The 24,327-nt window shown below is 45.5% G+C and overlaps 1 protein-coding gene across 3 annotated transcripts in view; it reads left to right on the plus strand.

Moving 5' to 3' along the window:
• Positions 1 to 24,327, plus strand: part of FAM13A (family with sequence similarity 13 member A) — a 149,046-nt gene that overhangs the window by 58,235 nt on the left and 66,484 nt on the right. For all 3 annotated transcript variants that reach the window (XM_081206972.1, XM_081206971.1, XM_081206973.1), the window contains one exon: positions 1,822 to 1,991. In XM_081206972.1, the coding sequence (XP_081063098.1) occupies positions 1,822 to 1,991 (170 nt within the window). The remainder of the gene's footprint in view (positions 1 to 1,821; positions 1,992 to 24,327) is intronic.

Below are 24,327 nucleotides of genomic sequence, written 5' to 3' on the forward strand. Positions count from 1 at the left end.
GGAGGGCAAACGCCACCCCACCCCTTCCTACGCCCCTGGCTGAGAGCCTGCTTGCAAGGACACTTGGCGAAGCTGCAGAGGGGGTTTTGACAGCTGGGCTTACCCCGCCCACTTTCAGTCATGCAACATCCTTATGGCAGTATGGACAAGTGGGTGCTCCCGCCCATCTGTCAAATTCAGCCTGTGATTCGGATCCCGATAAGGATTTGGCATGTGGATCCTGAGCTAGATCAGGGGTCAGCAAACCTTTTGAGGGGGCCGGTTCACTGTCCTTCAGACCTTGTGGGGGGCCGGACTATATTTTGAAGGGGGGGGAATGAACGAATTCCTATGCCCCACAAATAACCCAGAGATGCATTTTAAATAAAAGCACCCGTTCTACTCATGTAAAAACACCAGGCAGGCCCCACAAATAACCCAGAGATGCATTTTAAATAAAAGGACATATTCTACTCACGTAAAAACATGCTGATTCCTGGACTGTCCGTGGGCCGGATTTAGAAGGCGATTGGGCCAGATCCGTCCCCTGAGCCTTAGGTTGCCTACCCATGAGCTAGATGAACCAAGGGTCTGAAACCTTGGTGGATGGATGGAATAAGGTTGTGTGTTTGTGTCTCTGTGGCCTTCTCTGGTGGATAAACAGGTTTGATAAAGATCTCATCTCTAAAGGGTCACCCAGGGAGCAGTTCAAGCTGGGACAGCCACTCGACTTACATAAACCTTTATGGAGGCAGAGGGGGTAACTTGAGCAGGCATTGCTCTATCTAGAAGCAACAGCAGCTTAGAGAAATCTCTCACTTTGCTGTTAGCATCTGCCAAGAGAGCCGATTACTTTCCCCCCATGACAGTGGGAAAGTGTGACGGCCCCTCCAGACGTTCTTTTTTTATTGGGTATTTGTGATGGCTTGTGTTCATGATGTTCTCGGGGTGGTTAAACGCAGTCCTGCTTTGAACACCGCTTGTGCCTGCAAAAGTTTTGGGATGCTCATACTTGGGGGGGGGGGTTGCCATGGGTGTGTGTCCCGTAATTTCCCTGTGCCAACCTCTATGATCCTCACATGTCCTACATATTTGTTTTATTGCTGGTGAAGCTGTTCTAACACTTCCTCTTGCGTAACGGTAGGTGTTACATAAGCAGAAGAAGGAGATGTAAACATACGAGTTACATAAAGATAATGGCCTAAATGCACAAATTAAATAAGAAAGTCACATACATCAAATGGTTTTGATGGTTTTACTTGTTACGGTGCCATAAATATAGCTGAGTTGCCGTTATTAAGCTATTCAGCGCCCCTGCCGACATAATGTACATAATTGCTTAAACCACTAATTGTATGGCATTATTTCTGCCTTGGAAGTCTGAGCTCTGTGTAGCTTATGAGCTACACAATCATTATCGTATTTTTTTTAACCACCTCATGATTTGGGTAAGGGTATTGTGAGGCAGTAATAGAAAGGGAACACACAAAAAGCCTTAATTGCGCCTGCTGTGACATCATGGTTCTTGTGTACATTACCAGCTTTATTTTATTTTTTTACACTTTGCTTCAATGTGCTGTGAGGTTCCTGTTGGACTCCCATCACTACAGATTTGTGCTTGCTTCTTTTTTAACCATTGCCTTACAGCAGGAGGTTGGGTTTTTCATCCATTGGATACGGGGGGTGGAAATGCTGACTCACTATTTGCTGTGAATTCATGGCACTGTATCATTCTATTTTATTTTTAAAAAAACCAACCCCAGCCTGCCTGCTGCAAATGAGCTGGGAAGATTTCTCTGCCCCTTACCCATGTTTTTCCCCCCTTTTACTTTGTTTCTCTAGGTTGCAAAGTGCAAGCAAGAAGGATCGTCTCCAGCATGCTTGGTGCCGCAGCCAAGACTGTCAGATGGAATTCCCTGCGTTAGGGTCCATTTAACGGACAGTTTGCGCTCGGAGGAGATGGATTTAGCTGACGAAATCTCCTTTATAAGCAGTGCTGCATTCTTCACCAGGTTAGTGTTCCTTTTTTCTCCTTCATATACAATGTGTAGCTTGCAAATTCACTGTTTCAGACCATTGGTGTGCTTGCTGGTTGCACAAAGCAGATTTACAGCATTGCAGCAGAGCCCGTGAACGCTGGGGAAATTTTAAAGCATTGAGCAGCTAGCTTCGTCCGCATTAAATCAGGCCTCTGCTGTGTATTATCCTATTGAAAAAAGGATGCTGTGCTTACATGCATGCCTAAAACTCTGGAATGCTAACGGGAGCCTGGGAGAAAGATGCCTTAAAGATGACTGAAGATGGCTGTCATCAAAGTTAATAGGTTTGGTAGGAGAGTGAGATGCACTCTAAAGCCATTTCTGCGACTAATTAGATTTAAGTGTGTGTGTTTTTGAAATAAAAGGCAGCCCTTTTCAGGGCTTCTGTTTGCAAAGAAGCAAGACTAGCTTAAAAGAATGCTTCTGTTTCTTAGAAGTCATTCTCACGAAACAAAACTGGGTTGGAGCTCACTTGTTTTTCGGATTTGTTACGGTACTTTTTAATGCTAGCTTGAAAATGTTACTGTTTTCTAGCCACTGCTGGCCAGCCTTGGATTCAGTAGTGCAAACAATGCCCTGTGCCTCTGGTTGGAAGTGGCATCCTATGTCCACCAAGAGGGGCAGTACCCTGATAGCCCTATGAAACCCACAAGAGGGGCAGTACCCTGATAGCCCTATGAAACCCATAATGCAAAGTGCCCTGCCCTTCTCTGAAGGGATGGCTGTGCGAAGAGTTGGTAGATGCAAGAAGCTAAAGAGATAGGCAAAGTCTAAATCAGAATGCTATTCGGGAAGAGACCCTGGCCTGACCTGGAAGCATTTATAGCTAGGCTGAATCAAGGAGAACCAATGGGTTGCTTGGGGTTGGAGACAGAAGAGAATAGAATTGCCCTTTTCTCCCACTGCTTGGTAGCCTTGAGGGGCTCGCATGAGGAGCACCAGCCCTAAGGGTTAGATGGTTCAAATCCTAGCAGTCCCTGATGCCATCAGAGTAATTCACCCATAGAGCTGGTTTGCCCATTAGGTAGGTACAGCAGAAGTGGGGAACCTCAGGCCTGAAGGCCAAATGACCACAGGCACCTTCCCTGGCCACGCCTTCACCCTAGCCCAACTTTATGCCCTCCTTGAATGTCACCACATGGGACCTTGATCTCCAGTAATTGTGTGGAAAAGCTAGCCTACTCTACAAAGGTAAAATGTGCACCCATTGCATTGTCCTCTTTTGCCCCTGACCAGGCACTAAACATGTTGCCCCGGAAGGTTGGCCAGAGGGGAATGCAGCCCACAGTTGTTGTTTTGTTTTAGAAAAGTTTTTCCGCCCCTGAGGTAAAATGAGGTGGGCGCTGGGGCAGAACAGCAGGCTGTTGGAGCTGTGGCCCCATCAGCACTCTTTATCATACAGTTTTAAAGTCCTGGCTTCCCCCAAAGAATCCTGGGAACTAAAGTTTGTTAAGGGTGTTGAGAGTTGTTAAGAGACCCCTGTTCCCCTCACAGAGCTACAGTTCCCAGAGTTCCCTGGGAAGAGAGAATTATTGTTAAATCATTCTTGTATATGTCTGGTGTGAATATGGCCTCAAGCAGGCAACTTCTTCGTTTGTATTTTCATTTGTGTTTGGGCTAACACAGAGATGCAATTCAGGAATCTCGGGACAGGAATAAGTAGGAATCAGTTTTCAAGCCGCCGCTCCCCCACCTTGAAATAAATATATCACAATGGTCCCTCCTCAGCTTTATGGGAATCCCTTTCAGAAGATCTGAAAGCCATGCTGGAATCGCCTATAGCAATTCCAGGAGCAGTTTTCTTGACTTCTCAATTTTGTTTTGCTTTGAACCGACTTATTTTCCTTATTTTTATTTTTTAAAAGATAATGCCCTTTGAGTCAAACTTGAGTAGGCCAGAAGCTACTCCCTTTGCTTATTTGACTTCTGTGAGGCTAGAGGGGAAAGTCTGGAAACAGGGAAATGGATGTGTTGAATGCCTAAAGTGTCAGCCCTTTGTACTATCCAGATCAAGCCACCTGTTGTGACATTGCTTCCGCCTTACATCCTCGTTCTGTGCTGCGATGCACCAGGGCAAAGCATTGTAGAGAACCCAAGACTGTTGACAGGGTTCAGCACCATGAATTGCAAACTCCCAGTGGACAGCTCCCTTCCCCTGCCCGCTCCATGCTCTTTAATACCAGCCTCTGCACCTGTCTTCCTCCAAGTAAGAGTTTTTCCTGTGTACAGTGGTGCCCCGCAAGACGGATGCCTCGCAAGACGGAAACCCCGCTAGACGAAAGGGTTTTCCGTTTTTGAGCTGCTTCGCAAGACGATTTTCCCTATGAGCTTGCTTTGCAAGAAGAAAACGTCTTGCGAGTGTTCCAATTTTTTCCGCTTCCCCCCCCTTTTTCTAAGCCGCTAAGCCGCTAATAGCCTTTTAGCTGCTAATCCGCTAAGCCTTTAATAGCCGCTAAGCCTTTAATAGCGCTAAGCCGCTAATAGGGTTGCTTCGCAAGACGAAAAAACCGCTAGATGAAGAGACTCGCGGAACGGATTAATTTCGTCTTGCGAGGCACCACTGTAGTTGGCTGGGGTTTTTGTTTTTTACTCTTGCTAAGGAAGAATTTATTAATGAATTTGCTGAGAAAGGCAAAGCCTTGCTATCCCAGAGGTCCTTAGCATTCCCCTTGGTCTGTTTTCCTATCCATCCCTCCGCTAACCATCAACTCTTCTGTTGCTTGTTTTGTTTGTTGTCTCTTGGCTAGACTAGGCCCTTTGTCCCACGTGAAGCTGAGGTGAAGGCACCTTGTGTGTGCATTACGAGAGGAATGTGGACACCTTCCAGTTTTTTACTTGTCCGTGGCTGTCATGGGACTCTGAGGTGCCATTGGCAAACATATATATTTACTTATTTGGAGTAATCCGTTTTCTTGTTTCGCCCAAGCATGGGGAATCTGCAGCTTGAGGACCTAATATGCTCCGTGGGGGAGCATGGAGGGCGAGAAGGAAGGTGAGGGTGGGGATAGCTGCTGGGAAACTGGGGCAAAGTTGATGGCATGAAGAAAGGAGCAGGAGAAGCCCTTGACAAGGAAAGGAAGGGCCATGATCCTGTGGTAGAACATCTGTATTGCATGCAGAAGATCCCTGGATCAGTCCCCAGTATCTCCAGATTGGCTGGGAGAACTCGCTGCCAGGTAGGGCATGTCATTTTAGGGAGTGAAACTTAATGTTTGCAAATATCTTCCATGAGGAGTCTTTAAAAAATACGTTTTGAGGGTGTGAGGAATTTTTGTTTTTGTAACTGGTAAGTCTACATTTGATGAAGAAGCATACAAACTGCTTTCGGAAAACCAAAGAATTTTTATTTTCTCTCTGAAAATGTCAGGCAATGCTAAATAATAATAAAAAAATAAAATTAATATTTGATAGAACTGCAAGTACTTGGCAATTGTTTTAATGATTTCTGTGCAATTTTATGCCCATTTTGCTTACCCACGAAGACTAAATCATATCAATTTAGCCAAAATATATTTTGAATTCTCAAAGTCATTTTTAGCACCCATCATTTTGGGAATTTGAAAGCTGAAAAATTCAGCACGCTCTATTTTTCCAGCCAGTGTAGACAGTACTGAGCTAGATGGACCAGTGGCCTGATTCTATGTATGGCACCTCCCTGTGTCTCCATGCCAGTGGCCATAATGTCTGTGTCAGGCGGTGAGGTGGTTGCTCACGAGTAACCAGACAGGACTCTGACCTGTCTTTAGCAGGTTTTTATTTGTGCAAACTATTTACAGTGCAAGACCAGAAAGTTCATGTCCGTCTCAATCACTTGCAGATTTCAGGAGTGTCCCCTTCCGGTCCCCCCCCCCCAGCATAAGAACTTGGACACCCCAAATCTCCGCTTTCCCTCTTTGCATTTCACCCCTCTGTGTAAACTGGGCGACAGAAACGGCGTGCCTGTTTCCTGGCCGGCTGGGCTAGGTGAGGCGCTTGGGCTCTCAGTAGCATCTTTGAGCCCTCCCCTCGCTCTGCTTTCCCATTCCCCCTCTGCTCCATGGAAGTGTGGCTTTCCCCACAGTTGGACGAGGAGCTGCTCCTCAGAAGCGTGGGTGGCTCTCTGTATTCCCATGCCTCCCTCCCCTGTTCCGATGGCAGCCCCCTGACAGTCTGTGTTCTGCCTCCACGGTCATGGGCATTATTCCTCTGGATACTAGTTGCTGGCAACTGCAAGGAGAGGGAGTCTGTGCTCAGGTCCTTTTTCAGGCTTCCCCCAGGCATCTGCTTGGCTGCTGTGAGACTGGGATGCTTGACTAGATGGGACATTTTCCCCTTAAGTGATCAATTCAGAGCTGTAGCAGGACTGATCTGTTTGATCCCTGGACAGGTAGCGAAGTATAGAGAGAGGGGGGAGATGCATCCTGTCCACTTTGGGCTGCTCTAGCCTCCCCTATTGCAGGTGTGTTGCTGATATTATCCGCAAACAAATGCAACCCTCTGCAGTGGGCAGGAAGGATTCCCCAACTGCTGGTTTAGCCTTTGCACAACATCAAGAAAAAAATACGAAAATGGAAAGTGGTACACCAGCAAATACTAGCTTCAGAAGATGGTTTTTCCTCAGGATCACAATGGAGGCCTCCTCTCATCCTGCTGATCATCAGTCCTCCACCACACCAAATCCTTTCCTCACATGCATCTGCTTTGCAAGTTTTCATTATAAAATCAAAAGCCCAGCTTTTTGGCTGCTGTTGTTTGTTTTTCCAGTTCTGTGCAATGCAGAGTTTCGCTGCTATTAGCAAGTATATCGGGCATTCTTTATAAGACAAAGACTCAATTGTCACTGTCTGTACTTTTCTGCACTTAGTTTCCCTCTGACCTCACTGCTTACAATCCGCCACACACACCCAAGCCATGGATATGCATACCTGTAACAATTCAGATATCTGATTAAGTGGACAGTTGGTTCATGAAAGCTTATGCCAGGGTGGTCCAACACATGGCCCGAGAGCCTCATGTGGCCATCAAGACCTTTTTGGCAGCCCTGTGGGTTAAACCACTGAGCCTAGGGCTTGCCGATCAGAAGGTTGGCGGTTCGAATCCCTGCAGCAGGGTGAGCTCCCGATGCTCGGTCCCTGCTCCTGCCAACCTAGCAGTTTGAAAGCACGCCAGAAAGTGCAAGTAGATAAATAGGTACCGCTCCAGCGGGAAGGTAGTGTTTCCATGCACTGCTCTGGTTCGCCAGAAGCTGCTTAGTCATGCTGGGCAGATGACCTGGAAGCTGTACGCCGACTCCCTCGGCCACTAAAGCAAGATGAGTGTGCAACCCCAGAGTCGTCCGTGACTGGACCTAACGGTCAGGGGTCCCTTTACCTTTACAGCAACATTTGACACCCCTCTCAGCCCTCATGCTGCCTTCCCAAAGACAGGTAAGCGAGGTGCTGGGCTTTGTGAAGGAGGCATAAGGGCTCTGACAGGGTCCTTCTTTCCAAAGTGTAGTTACCACTTTGGGAAGGAGAAGTGAGGAATCAAAGTACTCTGGTATGAAAAGTTGGACCGCACTGGCTTATGCTATCATAAAATTGTTAGCCTTTAAAATGCCACAACACTCTTAGAAACTAGCTTCCATGTCGTTGCTGCCAAGCTCCCAGTGGTTGATGAGGATGTGGGGGTTATTTTAGACATATATTGTTTGTGGTTTTGCATGGCCGCCTCAACGTTAAAGTGTATTTATGTTTATGCTTTCAAATACGTTGCAAGTCACTTGGAGACGTCTTTGTAACAAGCGATGAACAAGTCCAATTAATAATAATCCAATCTCAGAGCTGTTGTGTAGCGTTTGCAGTTCTGCTGGAACAGAGTTAAGTGGTAAAGGGTGAGAAAGTAAGCAGGCTCTTATGTTCTTTCGGTGTATTCTGCCAGAGATTTTGCAATTGCAGTACACGCTGCCATGGGTATTTGCCAGGGGAAGTACACTGTGTCACCTTGCGGGTATGCTTGGATGTTTCCAGAGTGAAGCTTTGCTTTTGTGCCAAAGCTGTACTTCTCAGCCTCGCTTATACAGCTTTCTGTTCCAATGGTAAAGGGTTTATTGGGTTCGCAGTCCTCTAGCAACGTCATAAACAAGGTGGAGATGTGTGTGGGGGTGTATCTTAATTCCTAGGGATACAGCAACACTCAAACAGTCCTGCCCTTTTCACAGGACAGGGCAATAGGTGCAGTGTTTGAAAATCAGATATATAAACTAATTACCAAATGACACCGTAAACGTAGGCTGCAGTTACCACAGTGAAATGTCTAGCCCCCCTTTTTTGTTTTTGCAGTGGGGCTTCTTCTTTGTATTATTATTACTATTATTATTATTTTCATTTCTATACCGCTTTATATTTTTTAAAATCTCAAAGCAGTTTACAGCACACTAAAACATCAAATAGAACAATCCTGAATAAAACAAAGTTTCAAGGAAAATATTTCAGACCCTTCCTTAAATGACACTTTGCTTTCTCCTTCTTTAATTACCTACTTAATCTGCCCCTGTAGCAGAGGTATGCAAGGAAGCCAGTGGGGTAGGGTGGCTAGGGTGTCTGCCTAGGACCTGGGTGACCTTGGGCCAGTCACAACCTCTTAACCCACCTCGCGGGGTCACTGTAGGGATTAACTGAGGAGGGTTGTGAACCATGTACTCCTTGGAGAAACAGGTGGGATATAAATGCAATAAATGAACTCTACTTAAGAAAGCCTGAGGGGCTGGCCAGATGAAGATGTCAGTCACTACCCTGGCACCCAGAGATTTTCGTGTGGTCGCAATTGGGTCTGTGCCAGTCGCAAAACGCACCTGGTGCCTTGGGGATTTCTAACACATCATAGGGCACAGCAGCATAGCTGTCAACTTACAGATTTGAAAATAAGGGACCAGCAGCCTCAAAAATAAGGGATCAGCAGCCAAAATAAGGGATTTTCAGGGCACAGGTATGTTCAACTTCTGAGTCCCTCTGAGCCAAAGGCAGAAAGCCCAGCCAGCAGCCAAACGAAGCCTCAAGCAGTGGTTCCCACAGCACAGCAACCCAGCAAAGGGGATGCAGCAAGGAAAAGCACCGTCACCTCTCCGCTGGGAAGCCCTGAGCAAAGGCGACTCCCCAGGCAACGTGGCCGATTTGATCAGCACAAGGCATGCAAGCTCCACCACCCCCTGGTCGTTCTTAGACTCCTTATTGGGTGAGCAACGCAGCCAAGCAATACAGTTGGAGCCTCCCTCCTCCCTGGCCGGAAGGGAGGGAGGGAGAGGAGCTGCTTCCTTTGAAACCCGAGAAAATTAAGGGACATCATCAATAAGGGACAGCAGTGGGACATGGCACTGGGATAAGGGACTTTCCCGCCAAATAAAGGACAGTTGACAGCTATGCATATCAGTAGGGGCATAAACAGAAGTAGTGGCAGCTATCAGCCATAGGTAAAATGCAATGCAAAGGCATCTTCTGTTTCTGCTGAACAGTCTTGCTCCTGTAGGTCGTGCCCGTATTTTGTAGTTAGCAAATTTCGGATCACCTGAACCTTTTCGTATGTTTTGTGGACTCGGTTTTGCACTATAGGGGGGAAGACTTTCGGGGGGGGTGGCGGGAAATAACACTACCAGCTGTGTCTCTCCAGTACTGCAGCAGTCAGACATCCAGAGGAGAAAAACAGCAACCTCAGAGCCTATATCACAAGAGCCTTTGTTGCCTGTTCCCTCGAAGAATGTATTTCTCAAAGTTTGGTTATGCAACACCCTTCACAGTGCCAACATCCCACAATGGGATACAGAATGGGACTGATTGCATAGGAGGGTGGAGACAAATGTGCTTTAAAAAAATGAAGTGAGTCAGCTTGGAAAAACTAACACAACAAGGGCCTAAAGCATAGGGAGAGACGGCGAGAGAAGCTATCTCCTCAATTAGATTGGTTCGGGTCACATGATGGTTCCTTATTAACTGGCAGCTTCTCAAGGGAACCTACTGAAGCCCTCCAGATCCAGTTGAACCACAACTCCCATCACCTCTGACTATTGACTACACTGGCTGGGACTGATAGGAGATGGAGCCCCCAAACTTTATGGAGGGCCACAGGTTGATGGGTGATGGCGGCAAGCTCTTCTTTCGTCCTCGATTGACTTTGCTTGGGAGCAGCTCCCGAGTGGAAACAATCCCAGCAGGTCTTGCATTTGTGAATTTAAAAGGCACCGAATCCAAGTCAACAATCAGGAGAACATTGGAAGGCTACTGATTGTTCCTGGGCATCAGCGACTAACTCACACCGGACGTCGTATGTGTTTATTTGAATGCAGGCTTACCAAGGTTGTTGGGCAGACACCTGCTTAAGAATGCCTTGCATAAGAACACAGGATCTTGCATGCTGGATCAGACCAAGGGACCCTGTTCCCACAGAAACCAACCACAGAAACCTGTAAACCGGACCTGAGCACAATGGCCCACCTGTGATTCTTGGCAACTGCGGAGGTAGAACCTAGTCGTCATGGCTAGTAGCCACAGAATGTCTTGGCCTCCATGATTTGTCCAGTCCTCTTTGAAAGCTATCCGATCTGCTAGCTTCCTGTGGGAGGGTGTTCCATAGTTTTAATTATGCACTTTGTGGAGAAATGCTTTCTTTTACCTGCCCTGAATCTTCCAACATTCAGCTTTCTTGGATGTACACTAGTGTTACAAGAGAGGGAGAATAACTCTTCTTTTCTCCATCTGCTTTCTCCATAATCTTACTTGTCTTTTCTCTGAATTTTCTCAAATGCTGCAACCTTTTCTCTTAGGGGAGTTGCACCAGACTTTTGATCATTTGGGACCATTTCCAGCTCTGTGCAGAGAACTGTTTCTCCGACTCCCTTCATGCAAAAGTTAGTTCAGGCACTGGGAACTGCTCCGTATCTTCCGTTCTGAAGACAGATTAAAGGATTCCGCTTCTCTGCAAGCTCCTTTTCCTCCTTTACAGCACCTTTGACTCCCTTGTCATTCAAGGATTCAACCCCCACCCTAGACTTGTCTCTTAAGGAAAGTGGTCGAATCATTTTATTTGTCCGTTTCTTATTCTGCTGCTCAATAGCCTTTATTACATTGGAAAGCTGTAACTTTTATCTGTGGGCACACCATAACTTTATATAATGGCACAATCAGACCCATTGTTTTGCTTCCTGTCCCTTTCTTTATAATTTCTGGATAACAGTTTTGGTCCTCATCCTGCTACAACACACATCATGCTTTCTATTCTTCATCTCTCTCTTCCCTGTGGATTCACAACCAGTTTGTTTTTATATATATATATATATATATATATATATATATATATATATATATATATATATAAAATAAATACATTTGTGAGAAAACAGACGTACATACAAGTAAACAAACATACAATCAAACAAATAACAGAAAAATCAAACAAACCACCACACTATAAGATACAAGAAGAGTAATATAATTATCATCATATATACTCCTGGTACTCAACACAATTATAAAACTTATAGAGAAGAAATTTAAAACTGACTTCCAATTAATCTCACTGTACTTTATCTATCCATTACATTATACCACACAGTTACATGTTTCTTATATAATTTCTTTTTACCTCCCTACGAACTTATATTTATGCAATACAGGGATGAGTCTAATTCTGCCAAGATGTTTCCTTTCATTCCATAGTTTTCTAAATATTCTTTAAAGATTCCCCAATCCTTATAGACTTTTTGTTTTGATTGGCCTCTTACTCTTCCTGTCGCTTTCGCTAGCTGCAGATACTTACGATTAGGATTTGCCAATCTTCCGTGTTGGGTATTGTGTCACAACCAGTTTTGGTGTCATCAACAACTGTTTGGGAAGTTCATAGTATTTGTCCCAATGTGTGGTGTTATTACTGATCAAGCAAATAAATGGCTTTTGTTTTTATCTGGAAGTGGGTATTAATGGCAGCTTAGAAGTTTCAGTTGGGTCAAAATACTCCTGTATTAAACCATCTTCATTGGCTAACACTTTGTTTATGGGCTTAATTTTACAATCAGGGTCTGTAATCCGGGATGTCATATGAGCCTGGTGCCGATAATACCAGGCTTGCAGGTTTGATCCCCATATGGGACTGCTGCATATTCCTGCATTTCAGGAGGCTGGACTAGATGATTCTCTGGGTTCCCTTCCAACTCTACAATTCTTTGATTCCATCCTCTGTGAACCTACCTGAACCTGGAAATCTACACTGGAGACACGGTTGCTTGCTCCCCCACAGAGACATGGCGGGTGGATGTAAGAGGCAGGGCCTTCTCTGTCCTGGCCCCAAAACTGTGGAACGCCTTTCCTGAGAAGGTCCACCTGGCCCCATCTCCTCTATTTCTATTTTAATTATTTCATGGGGGTTTAAATAGAAAATTCAAATTTTTGAACTGTGGTTGATCTTCTGTTGGCTGATAGATTTTGTTGTTGTTATTGCCCTCTTGTTTTCTAAATATTTTTTATTTAAAAAAAACAACAACTAGCCCCTCTGGCTATCTTTTAGATGGGAAAGTGGAATAGAAGCGATCGGAAATAAGTGAATTGGTGTTGCAGGGCTTTGCAGAAATGTTTCTTTCTTTAATGTCAGGGTTGTGGCTTCGAGACCCACACTGGGCAAAATATTCCTGCACTGCAGGGGGTTGGACTAGATGACCCTTGTGGTCCCTTCCAGCTCTACAGTTCTGATTTTCTGAATCACTGCTTGTGTTCCAGATACAATTTCTCGGACATCTCCCATTATGGAGTGGGTGGGAAAGAGACTCAAAAGAGTCGAGGTCACCAGCTCTGAATAGGCATCATTATCTACATGATCTCAGTCTTGGTTCTGCCACAGCTACAAATGATTTTGAGTGCTATGCGCTCTTTGCCGAAGGAGTTCGCCTGAGAATTCCCATGACATGGCAGAAATATTTTTTAATCAAAGCAGAGACCGAGTTAGAGAGATTGTATTTGTGTCTACAATTTGAACAATTCCATCAGTGTGCCTCACGGCCTGGGGCGAAGCAGCTTTTCCTTTTATTGGTTTCTAAGAGACTTGGAGATTGAAAGGTGAGCGATGGAGGCCATACGCACCATTGGCCCTCACTGAAACACATCTTAAAATCTCTCCGAAGGGAGTCCAATCCATTGGTCGCCCATGTGGCACCCATGGGTGGATATGCACCCGCAGAAGCCATCCACAGCACCCAAAGGGGCCCCATCCACCCTATGCTATTCTCCCTGCTGAAATTACACTTGAAGGAAGCACTCTGTTGTGGCAAATGGAAATATTTTTCTAGCTTTGTTGCAGTGTGAACTGGGGAAATTGGAGGGGTCAATTATTCCCTTCCCAGCTGTGACGACCCCTTGTTGAAAGCGCCATCTTGAAAACACTGGTTTAAAGCTTCAAAGACGCTTTCTAAGCTAGATTTATTTGGAGTCTGACTAAATCAACTGGAGCACCGCCAAAACCTATGGTTTTGCTCCCCTGTACCCTTTTAAATACAGGCTAGAAAAGCAGCCACCTCTGTGTAGAAATGCCATAGCGCCATTTCTTACTCATAGCAGCAGCTTCTCTGTGGCCAAAAGCCAGGCAGGGTCAAGCAACTCCCAGTTCCAAGAAAACAGTATTTATAGCCCGTTTCAGGTTTACAGAGCGCCTCGCATAGGCCCAATTCCCCTGGCATGCTAAGCTAAACCTTGGCTCTCCCTCAGCAGTTTGCTCCTCCCTGATCCACAGTGTTCTGGGCCAAGCCAAGGTTTGGTTTGGCTTAACATGTCGTCAGAACTAGGCCGTAGATTATTTCAGCCAGCCTTGCAGCAGGTCATCCATTTTGCAGATTGGGGGGGGGGGCGTGTGGCTGAGATAAAGCTTCATGTATTGGCTGCCCTGGGCAGCAAAAAACAAAGGTGACAGTACTCTGTACCAGTGACCATGTGTGTCCACATAAATAATTTGAGACCAGGTAAGGGAAGGTCTATGACTTGTCCAGTCATAGGTCCAGCTCCGAGGGCCTTCTGGTGGTTCCCTCACAGCGACAAGTGGAGCTACAGGGAACCAGGCAGAGGGCCTTCTCGGTGGTGGCGCCCGCCCTGTGGAATGCCCTCCCATAAGATGTCAAGGAAATAAACAACTATTGATGACTTTTAGAAGACACCTGAAGGCGTTCAGGGAAGTTTTTAATGTTTGATGTTTTATCGTTTTTATTATTATTATATTCTGTTGGGAGAAGGGACGTGGGTGGAGCTGTGGTCTAAACCACTGAGCCTCTTGGGCATGCCGATCAGAAGGTTGGCGGTTCGAATCCGTATGACTGGGTGAGCTCCTGTTGCTCTGTCCCAGCTTCTGCCAATATAGCAGTTCAAAAGCACACCAGTGCAAGTAGATAAATTGTTGCCACTGCGGCGGGAAGATAAATGGCGTTTCTGTGCACTCTGGCTTTCGTCATGGTGTTCTATTGCGCCAGTAGTGGTTTTGTCATGCTGGCCACATGACCCAGGAAAGCTGTTTGTGGACAAACACCGGCTCCTTCAGCCTGAAAAGCGAGGTGAGCGCCACACCACATAGTTGCCTTTGGATATTCTGTTGGGCGTCGCCTGGAGTGGCTGGGGAAACCCAGCCAGATGGGTAGGCTATAAATTAGTAGTAGTAGTAGTAGTAGTAGTAGTAGTAGTAGACGAGATGGTTGGATGGTGTTCTCGAAGCTACCAGCATGAGTTGGCCAAACTGCGGGAGGCAGTGGAGGACAGAAGTGCCTGGCGTGCTCCGGCCCATGGGGTCACGAAGAGTCGGACACAACTAAACAAGTAGTAGTAGTAGTAGTAGTATATGTCTGGGTCCTTAAAAATAAATACATTTAGGACCCCAGGGTGGGGAGTGTGCCCCACCCCCAGAAAAACCCGTGCTGATGAGTATTGGCACACACAAAAATTGAATGTATATATTTGTGTTTGCATTCTGTCTTTTTTTGTGCTGTATCTATATATATCACCCTAAGGCTGGATGTGACAATACAAGAGGAAATGGAATCTGAAGTGGCCTTGTGTGTTGAGACAGTCTCAGAAAGGGCCCAGCAAACTGTTCCATATGCTGTTCCCCTGACAGATTGAATGACAGTTTTTAATAACTTGATATGTTCCCAGAAAGCCCTTTGAGAAACTTGCTGCCAGGCCTTCTCCGAGGGAGCCAAGAAATAGTCAGATAGGCCAGCGTGTGGCAAAATTAACACATTTTGATGCTGGGTGTGTCAACTCCCGTAAAGGCCAGTTGCTGACCAGCAATGTATTCTCGTCCAGCTCCACCCAAGACACACACAAGTTCCAGGGGAGCCTATGCAAACAGCTATTTATTGGCTGTGCTCCTTAAAACTTGAGCTGCAGCTGGCTAGTCGTACGCATTGCCCTTCTTCAGATGACTGACGGCAGAATTACATAATCTGGAGAACTGAGATGCTCACATAATTGTAGGTATCTCGTCTTTACACATGAGTGCAGAGAATGAGTCAGTGAAACGAAGCGACAGCTTTTCAGCTTGTCTCATAGGCTCTTGGTGAAAGGAAAAGCTTCGAATTATAATAGCTGCAAATTGCTTGGAAACCACCAAAGTCGCATTCATAGTAGGGCTGGGCGATAGCTGGTTTTCAACATCATGATATTACCACTAGCTAAACATTGGCGATACACTGATATATTGAGATGTCTGACATGATGGAGCTATGTAGAGGCATTGGCTGGTCTCATGGTTTCCCCCACATTGTGATTCTTGCATCACATACACACACACACACACACACACACACACACACACACATCGTGATTATTGCCAGGTCAAAAATTATGAAACCAATATCACGATATGGACTTCAGACCGGTTTTAGATGATGTGTTGATATATCTCCCAGCTCTAGTTCATAGAGAAGGCGTGAAGGGGCTTCCTGGGGTGAAGCCAATACTCCAGATTCCCTGAGATGTTAGTGTCCCATCAGAGCCAGCCTCTATAGTCCATGCCACTGAGAGCCATTATGGTCCATTGCCATTGAGAGCCAGTGTGGCGTAGTGGTTAAGAGCGGTAGACTCCTACTCTGCGGAACCGGGTTCGCGTCCCCGCTCCTCCACATGCAGCTGCTGGGTGACCTTGGGCCAGTCACGCTTCTCTGAATACTCTCAGCCCCACTCACCTCACAGAGTGTTTGTTGTGGGGGAGGAAGGGAAAGGAGAATGTTAGCCGCTTTGAGACTCCTTCAGGTAGTGATAAAGTGGGATATCAAATCCAAACTCTTCTTCATGCTTGGATCTTTTAGTTTAAATACAGTTTTGCTAAAGTCATTTAGACTTAACCATTCCACTCACACTCTTTTTCAGGCCAAGTATAATTAGTTACTAACTTACTTGCCTTAAGGCAGCAATGGGTAACTCCATCCCGCAAGCCTAATGAGCCCCTGCCCCCAAGATGTTTTGCCAAGCCACACTTCCCCTGGTCTACATGTATGACATCAGGTGTGGGGCAGGTACAGCCTTGGCTGGGGCAAAAGGGGAGGGGTTGCAGGTATTGTCAATCAGCAAGTTTTATTTCAAACCACATGGGCACAGCTAAATCAGATTTTCCCTGTATCCTAATTAGAAATTGCTTTTCTGTCTCTCATGTTTCTGAAGAAAAGGAAACTGCTACATAATTTATTTAGACGGTTTTGGTGGCATACTGGGAAGACGGCGATGGTATCAGCCTAGCGTTTAACTTTCTGAAATCCTTAGTTCTTCTTTTATTATTGGTTTTATTATTGGTTTGTAGGTGTCCAGTCAGTTATGAATCAGTAAAGGGGGGCGTTGGGAAATGGATACCAAATATTACAATCCGGCAGTGAGGATCAAACCAGGATCAAGTTGTTGTTTCAGGTCCTGGCTTGTTTCCTACGTAACTGATCTGTCCAAATCACAGTTTCCCATATTCAGACATCATTGGAATCTGCAGTTTGCTCCAAATTGCAAAAGGAAGCTTTGAATTTCTTTCTTTCCATGCACAAAGGAGAATGTGCAAACCTGAGGCTCAATTTGACACATCCTCACAGCAGGAAACTATTATGCCTGAACCTGGCTTGTGCGTTTTTGTAAAAACTGGCATTAAGAAGAACAGAGGGGAAACGCTTGTAGCATTTCCAGATTATAACATTAAAATGAATAGAACAGAGGAAATACGAAGACAATTTGATTTCAAAGTAAATACGTGGTGTTTAATATCCTATCACCCTCAGGCTTGTTTGCTTTAGGAAGCGATGGAAGACTCAGGAGGAGTCTGCAGATGAAATTTCAGTGCTCTGTTTTTGATTAAATGGAAAATTCCATTTCGTGCTCTCTCTTTTCTGCAAAACCCGGTGACTGGCTTGCTCTAGATACACGGGCTTGTGCAATAAAAGAAAAGTAAATGTTCATGCTCTGCCTTAAAATATTGCCACGTAGAGCAGATTCCCAATTTTGGAAAGATGTAGGTGTGCCAGGGTTTGCAGTTTGGCACTGGGGATGGCCACTTGGTAAGAATGTGTGCACTTTGCTAGCTTATCAAGGTTAAAAATAATAATTTTTAAAAAGTGAAGTCATGTCTCTGGTTTCCTCTGTAATTAATGTTGCATGTAATAATAGTATTGGCTGCTAGGCTAATGAAGCTAGGCAGCTTTCTGACATACACCCCTTTCTGTCCAATCCTGATCAGCCCTGTCTGCATTTAATTTGGGGCAATAGCTATTATTGTTACAGATGCATGAGAAGACTAATTAGCATGGAAGGGCTATATTTGGGATCCATTGATTTTTCTTTTTTATTTCTGCAAACCTTGATGTTCACCCACCCCTTGTGGATCGGTGGTGCTGTTTCGGCTACATTTGCAACTGTACTCATGCCTGGACATCAGAAATGTCCTTTCCAGGTTCCCCTGTGCTCTTTCTGCATCAGTTCTTAGAAAGCTTCTGCAAGATTTTGGCCTGCACAGCACAAAGCTGACTCCATCTTCCCATCCTCATGAAATATATCCTGCAAGGCAGCAGAGGTGTATGTTGAGTTTTCCTTCTCCTCGATGGGCTGCCTTGTGAGTTTGACAAGCCCCATCTGCCCCTCACTTCCCTCTACAGCACTTGCAGAAACCGCCTTCTTGACCACTGGATCCACCATTGGTCTTGTCCACTTAATCCGTTGCAGCCTGTCTTTTCATGCAGAAGAAGTCCCTAACTCACCAAGGGTTTGAGACCCATCAGCTACCCTCAACTGGTTTAGCTGGCCAGTCAAAGCCCTTCCTGGGGTGTGGCTGTTGTTGCATGCTGACAGCTTCTAGGAGCCACAGGTGAGTGCTGAGTTCAGGGTGGGGACCAAAGGTGGACAAACTACCCCATAAGGAACAGTATACCTGAAGGAGCATCTCCACCCCCATCGTTCAGCCTGGACACTGAGGTCCAGCTCTGAGGGCCTTCTGGCAATTCCCTCCCTGCAAGAAGTGAGGTTACAGGGAACCAGGCAGAGGGCCTTCTCGGTAGTGGCACCCGCCCTGTGGAACACCCTCCTGTCAGATGTCAAGGAAATAAGCAACTATCTGACTTTCAGAAGACATCTGAAGGCAGCCCCGTTTAGGGAAGTTTTTAATGTTTGATATTTTATTGTATTTTTAATATTTTATTGGAAGCTGTCCAGAGTGGCTGGGGAAACCCAGCCAGATGGGCAAGGAATGAATGAATGAATGAATGAATGAATGATGTTGTTGTTTAGTCGTGTCCGACTCTTCGTGACCCCATGGACCAGAGCACGCCAGGCCCTCCTGTCTTTCACTGCCTCCCGCAGTTTGGTCAAACTCATGCTGGTATCTTCGAGAACACTGTTTGTCTCTTCGAGAAACATGTTTGTATCTTCAAGAACAACCATCTCGTCCTCTGTCATCCCCTTCTCCTTGTGCCCTCAGTCTTTCCCAACATCAGGGTCTTTTCCAGGGAGTCTTCTCTTCTCATGAGGTGGCCAAAGTACTGGAGCCTCTGCTTCACGATCTGTCCTTCCAGTGAGCACAGATATAAATATTACTATTATTAATTATTATTATGATGTGCCCCCCTACCAAAGTTACTCCTGCTCCCCTAACACCCTATACACCCCATGGGAAATTTATTTTATATTATTTATTTTATACTCTCTCTTCATCCGCAGATCTCAGAATGGTTCACAGCATAAACATACAGTGGTACCTAGGGTTAAGTACTTAATGCGTTCCGGAGGTGCGTTCTTAACCTGAAACTGTTCTTAACCTGAAGCACTACTTTAGCTAATGGGGCCTCCTGCTGCTGCCGCGCCGCCAGAGCACGATTTCTGTTCTCATCCTGAAGCAAAGTTCTTAACCTGAAGCACTATTTCTGGGTTAGCGGAGTCTGTAACCTGAAGCGTACGTAACCTGAAGCGTATGTAACCCGAGGTACCACTGTACAAGATAAAAACACAAAATGCACAGTGAAAACAAGACCCAAACAAAACAATAACCCCCCTTCTGCCACCTCCTCCCACAGGCGCATTTAAAAGCGTATATAATCAGCCAAGGGCCTTGTAGAAGAGGAATCCCATAAGCATCCGGTTGGCCACTGTGTGGAGAGGATGCAGGACTAGACGGGCCTTTCGCCTGATCCCAAGGGGCTCTTTTTAGGTTCATAACTCCCCAGAAGAACCTTTCCGCTTCTCCACATTGTGTAGTACTGCAGCCAAAGCATCGTTATGTTGAGATCTACTTCTCAGCTGGACTGTTAATATTTAGAATCATTAAACAAACAGCTTAACGGCACATTAAAACTGAGACACTTCACAGCTTGTCAGCATCTGTTTATGTGCTACTATTATTCTGTACCCTGTCCTCCCAAGGCCACAGCAGCATGCATGCTAGGTCACTGTTTATGTTTTGAATGGAGCATTTCCCTTGCCTGCAAGGCAAACTCAAGAGGAAGAAGCCGTAAGCTTCTGTATCTGATGTTTGATGGGGTCATTTGGTCCTCAAAAACTCCGCTTAATTCCCATGGCCTGTGTTCAAACTCACCGCTCTAAAGAAGAAGAAGAGAAGAGTTTGGATTTGATATCCCGCTTTCTCACTACCCGAAGGAGTCTCAAAGCGGCTAACATTCTCCTTTCCCTTCCTCCCCCACAACAAACACTCTGTGAGGTGAGTGGGGCTGAGAGACTTCAGAGAAGTGTGACTGGCCCAAGGTCACCCAGCAGCTGCATGTGGAGGAGCAGAGACGCGAACCCGGTTCCCCAGATTACGAGTCTATCGCTCTTAACCACTACACCACACTGGCGTAAACACATACTTTAGAAGGTCCCGACTGTAGATTACTCCTTAAACTACTGCCTGGGATCATTTACTATCCCTGCCAAACATAGTTCCTTGGCACAGAAGTCGCAAGATGATATATTTCAGAGGATCAGCAACAGCTAATAGTTTTTAAATGGCACAAGGTTTGCAGTTTCACAGAACTCTCCATCAGGATGTATTCGGAACAGAGAGAGAAGAATTTTAACCTAACCCAAAAAATGTCTAATGGGAGAGGTATAATAATAATAATAATAATAATAATAATAATAATAATAATAATAATAATAATAATTTATTATTTATACCCCGCCCATCTGGCTGAGTTTCCCCAGCCACTCTGGGCAGCTCCCAATCAGTGTTAAAAACAGTACAGCGTTACATATTAAAAACTTCCCTGAACAGGGCTGCCTTAAGATGTCTTCTGAATGTCAGGTAATTATTTATCTCTTTGACATCTGATGGGAGGGCGTTCCACAGGGCGGGTGCCACTACCGAGAAGGCCCTCTGCCTGGTTCCCTGTAGCCTCACTTCTCGCAATGAGGGAACCGCCAGAAGGCCCTCGGCGCTGGATCTCAGTGTCCGGGCTGAACGATGGGGGTGGAGACGCTCCTTCAGGTATACAGGACCGAGGCCGTTTAGGGCTTTAAAGGTCAGCACCAGCACTTTGAATCGTGCTCGGAAACGTACTGGGAGCCAATGCAGATCTCTCAGAACCGGTACTTCTGCAGCCAGTGATTCACAGGTGCGTGTATCAACCAACAAATCTCTGATCGTGCCACTTGATTGTTGATCCTAAGCAATCCCTTCTACCCACCCCCCTTCTCCAATAATTGATTGGATCTATTGGTCGGGGCCCTTCATATAGGCCTGCTTCAGTCTCCCGCAAGCTGACACCCTCCAGAGGTTTTTGACTATAACTCTCATCATCCCCAGTCAGCACACCAATGGCCATGCCAGCTAAGACTGATGGGAGCTATCCAAAAACTTCTGGAGAGAGTACCAGGCTGGGGAAGGTTGGTCTTTATGACGTTACAGGCACATAAGTGGAAGAATAGCCAGATAGGCTGGGCAAATTTAGAAACTGCCAGGAATCTGAGGGGAAATGGCAGAAATATCAGTTGAGTTGCATCCCTCCAGGGTTTGACAGAAAGTTTGCCCCAAACTAATTCTGAAACAAATTTCTTACAGAGATGTCAAAAGACAAAGCTTTTCCATATTCCATTAACATATACATGCAAGGTTATATATATAACCCGGGTGGTGCTGTGGGTTAAACCACAGAGCTTAGGACTTGCCGATCAGAAGGTCAGCAGTTCGAATCCCCGTAACGGGGTGAGCTCCCGTTGCTCGGCCCCTGCTCCTGCCAACCTAGCAGTTCGAAAGCATGTCAAAGTGCAAGTAGATAAATAGGTACCGCTCCGGCGGGAAGGTAAACGGCGTTTCCGTGCGCTGCTCTGGTTCGCCAGAAGCTGCTTAGTCATGCTGGCCACATGACGTGGAAGCTGTACGCCGGCTCCCTCGGCTAATAAAGCGAGATGAGCGCCGCAACCCCAGAGTCGGTCATGACTGAACCTAATGGTCAGGGGTCCTTTTACCTTTACACACACACACACAAATTTTGTTTCATTTTTGAAAATGAAAATCAGACCTTGAGACTTTTTTGGGGAAAAACAAACCTGTAAATATTAAAAAATACTCTGTATCGGAATATTTTAAAGTCATTAAAGAAAGCATGCATAAGGTACGCAGTGTGACCAAGGGATGCAATACCTGGTTGTAAGAATGATACAGTAGTGTCAATAATAACTGTAAATTGGCATCATTGTTTAGGAAATATATGAAGGAGTGTCAATGGGAAACCTCACTCTGCATGTCCCATGCTCCTGGGTTGCGTCAGTGATGTATACAGGCACACATGCCTTATTTGTTATGTCGCTGACAGTCCAGAATTAAGGAGTAACAAATAATTCAGGCCAGTTCACAAAAGAAAATAGCTGTTATTAAATATTTGGCTGGTCAAGTAAATCACGTGATTTCCAGTATCTACTTAAAAGGAGCAGAAGTTTCTAGGTTTTATTAATCACTTACAGATGTGCACGTCTCCAGCTGGGTGCATGACCACTGTGTGAGAGAGAAGGAAAGGGAGAATGTGCTATCTGAATTTCGTTTTTAATATTTATATATATACTTGAAACCTTGCGCCTTTAATTGCCCACTTTTTCTTTTGAATGCCATCTTCTTTTTCTTCTTCCACACTTTGTTTATAAAGGGTTGTATCCAGGACTTCCATTTGTGCAGCAGAACTTGCCCTCCCTCTGCTCCTCCCTGTATTCCTTAAAATCTGCTCTGGGGATTACCCCAACCCTCCAGGAGCAGATTTTGGAGGCTCGTGGGGAGAGGAAAGGGGAGAATTCTTCTGTGCAAGCAGCAGTCCTTACGCGGACAGGATGGCTTTGTTGGACAAAACATGGTTATTTTAGCAATGAATTTAAAAAACAAACAAACCACAGTCAATGCAAAATATATAATAAAATTTACCCAACACCATCAAACAACAATAATATCAATAATGAGAACAATAAACTACTTTTACCCTGTTACAAACACGTGAAAGGAAACTAGAACAAAAATGATTATGAAATAACCAGTGCCCAAAAAACACAAAACAAAACAAAATTTGATAAGAAGCTGGTACTGCGCACACCTTTTGTGACTGGATTTTATGTTAATATGTATAGGATTGCTGCCTAACTATGCATTTTCATTTGCAAGGGGAGAAAGTTTTAGTTATCCCGCCCTGGGGATATATTGTGCAGGGCTGTGTATAAAAGCCTTAAATAAATACTTCTCAGAGAGGCAACTGTTAGTCTGTTGCCACAAAAACAACAGTCTGTTCATTCAAAATTGTGTTGATACATGCACTTGTTCTATATGTGTTTCCATTGCATTGTGAAATTGCTTCAAGATGCTTCCTTGGAAGTGATTCATAAATTACGATGACAGTGTTTATTGAGCATTTGTCTTTATTTGTTTGCGCAAAGTTTGCAGGGAGGTTAGATGACGTGGGCTGTTTATCGTACGTTAATTTTTATTTGTTTCTGTGGAGATCACACCATGTTGCATCAAGCAGCAGCCAACCCACACCTTCTAGCGCATTACCCATCACTTCCCTTCCTGCAAAAAGAAAAAATATTTTGAGGGGAAACTGGGTTTGTGGCGGAATAAACTTTACTTGAGCATCCCAAATGTGCCCATGATTGAATCCCAACCTAAAACAGCAGCACCATTAGATGGGCTTATGTGTTTGTGGATTTTGCAGATCATGGGCATAGCCAGGATTTATGTTTGGGGGTGGGGGGTGGCAGGACACCCACCTGACAACATCCTCTGTCCAGCTTTCTCTTGCAGATTCAGAATGAAATGTCTCAACAACAGTTTTTTGGGTTTTGTTTAAATTAATTTCTTTGGACCCCAAGTGCTCAGAAAAATCTATAAAAATCTTTCGACAATTTCTACTTTTATTTATTTACTTGATTTGGGGGCCAGCTCCCCACCACCCCGGCCCCTGGCTTTGCCCATGACTACCATCAAGAACGCGGGTTCTTGATGGGGACACGGGTGGCGCTGTAGGTTAAACCACAGAACCTAGGACTTGCCGATTGGAAGGTCGGCGGTTCGAATCCCTGCGACGGGGTGAGCTGCCGTTGCTCGGTCCCTGCTCCTGCCAACCTAGTAGTTCGAAAGCACATCAAAGTAGATAAATAGGTACCGCTCCGGTGGGAAGGTAAATGGCATTTCCGTGCACTGCTCTGGTTCGCCAGAAGTGGCTTAGTCATGCTGGCCACATGACCTGGAAGCTGTATGCCGGCTCCCTCAGCCAATAAAGCGAGATGAGCGTCGCAACCCCAGAGGTGGCCACGACTGGACCTAATGGTCAGGGGTCCCTTTACCTTTACCTTACCATCAAGAAGGCAAGTATCGCTTGCCCTCATTTCTGCCTTCC

This window comes from Podarcis bocagei (genome assembly GCF_964188305.1).
Source record: "Podarcis bocagei genome assembly, chromosome: 9".
NCBI classification, from domain to species: domain Eukaryota; kingdom Metazoa; phylum Chordata; class Lepidosauria; order Squamata; family Lacertidae; genus Podarcis; species Podarcis bocagei.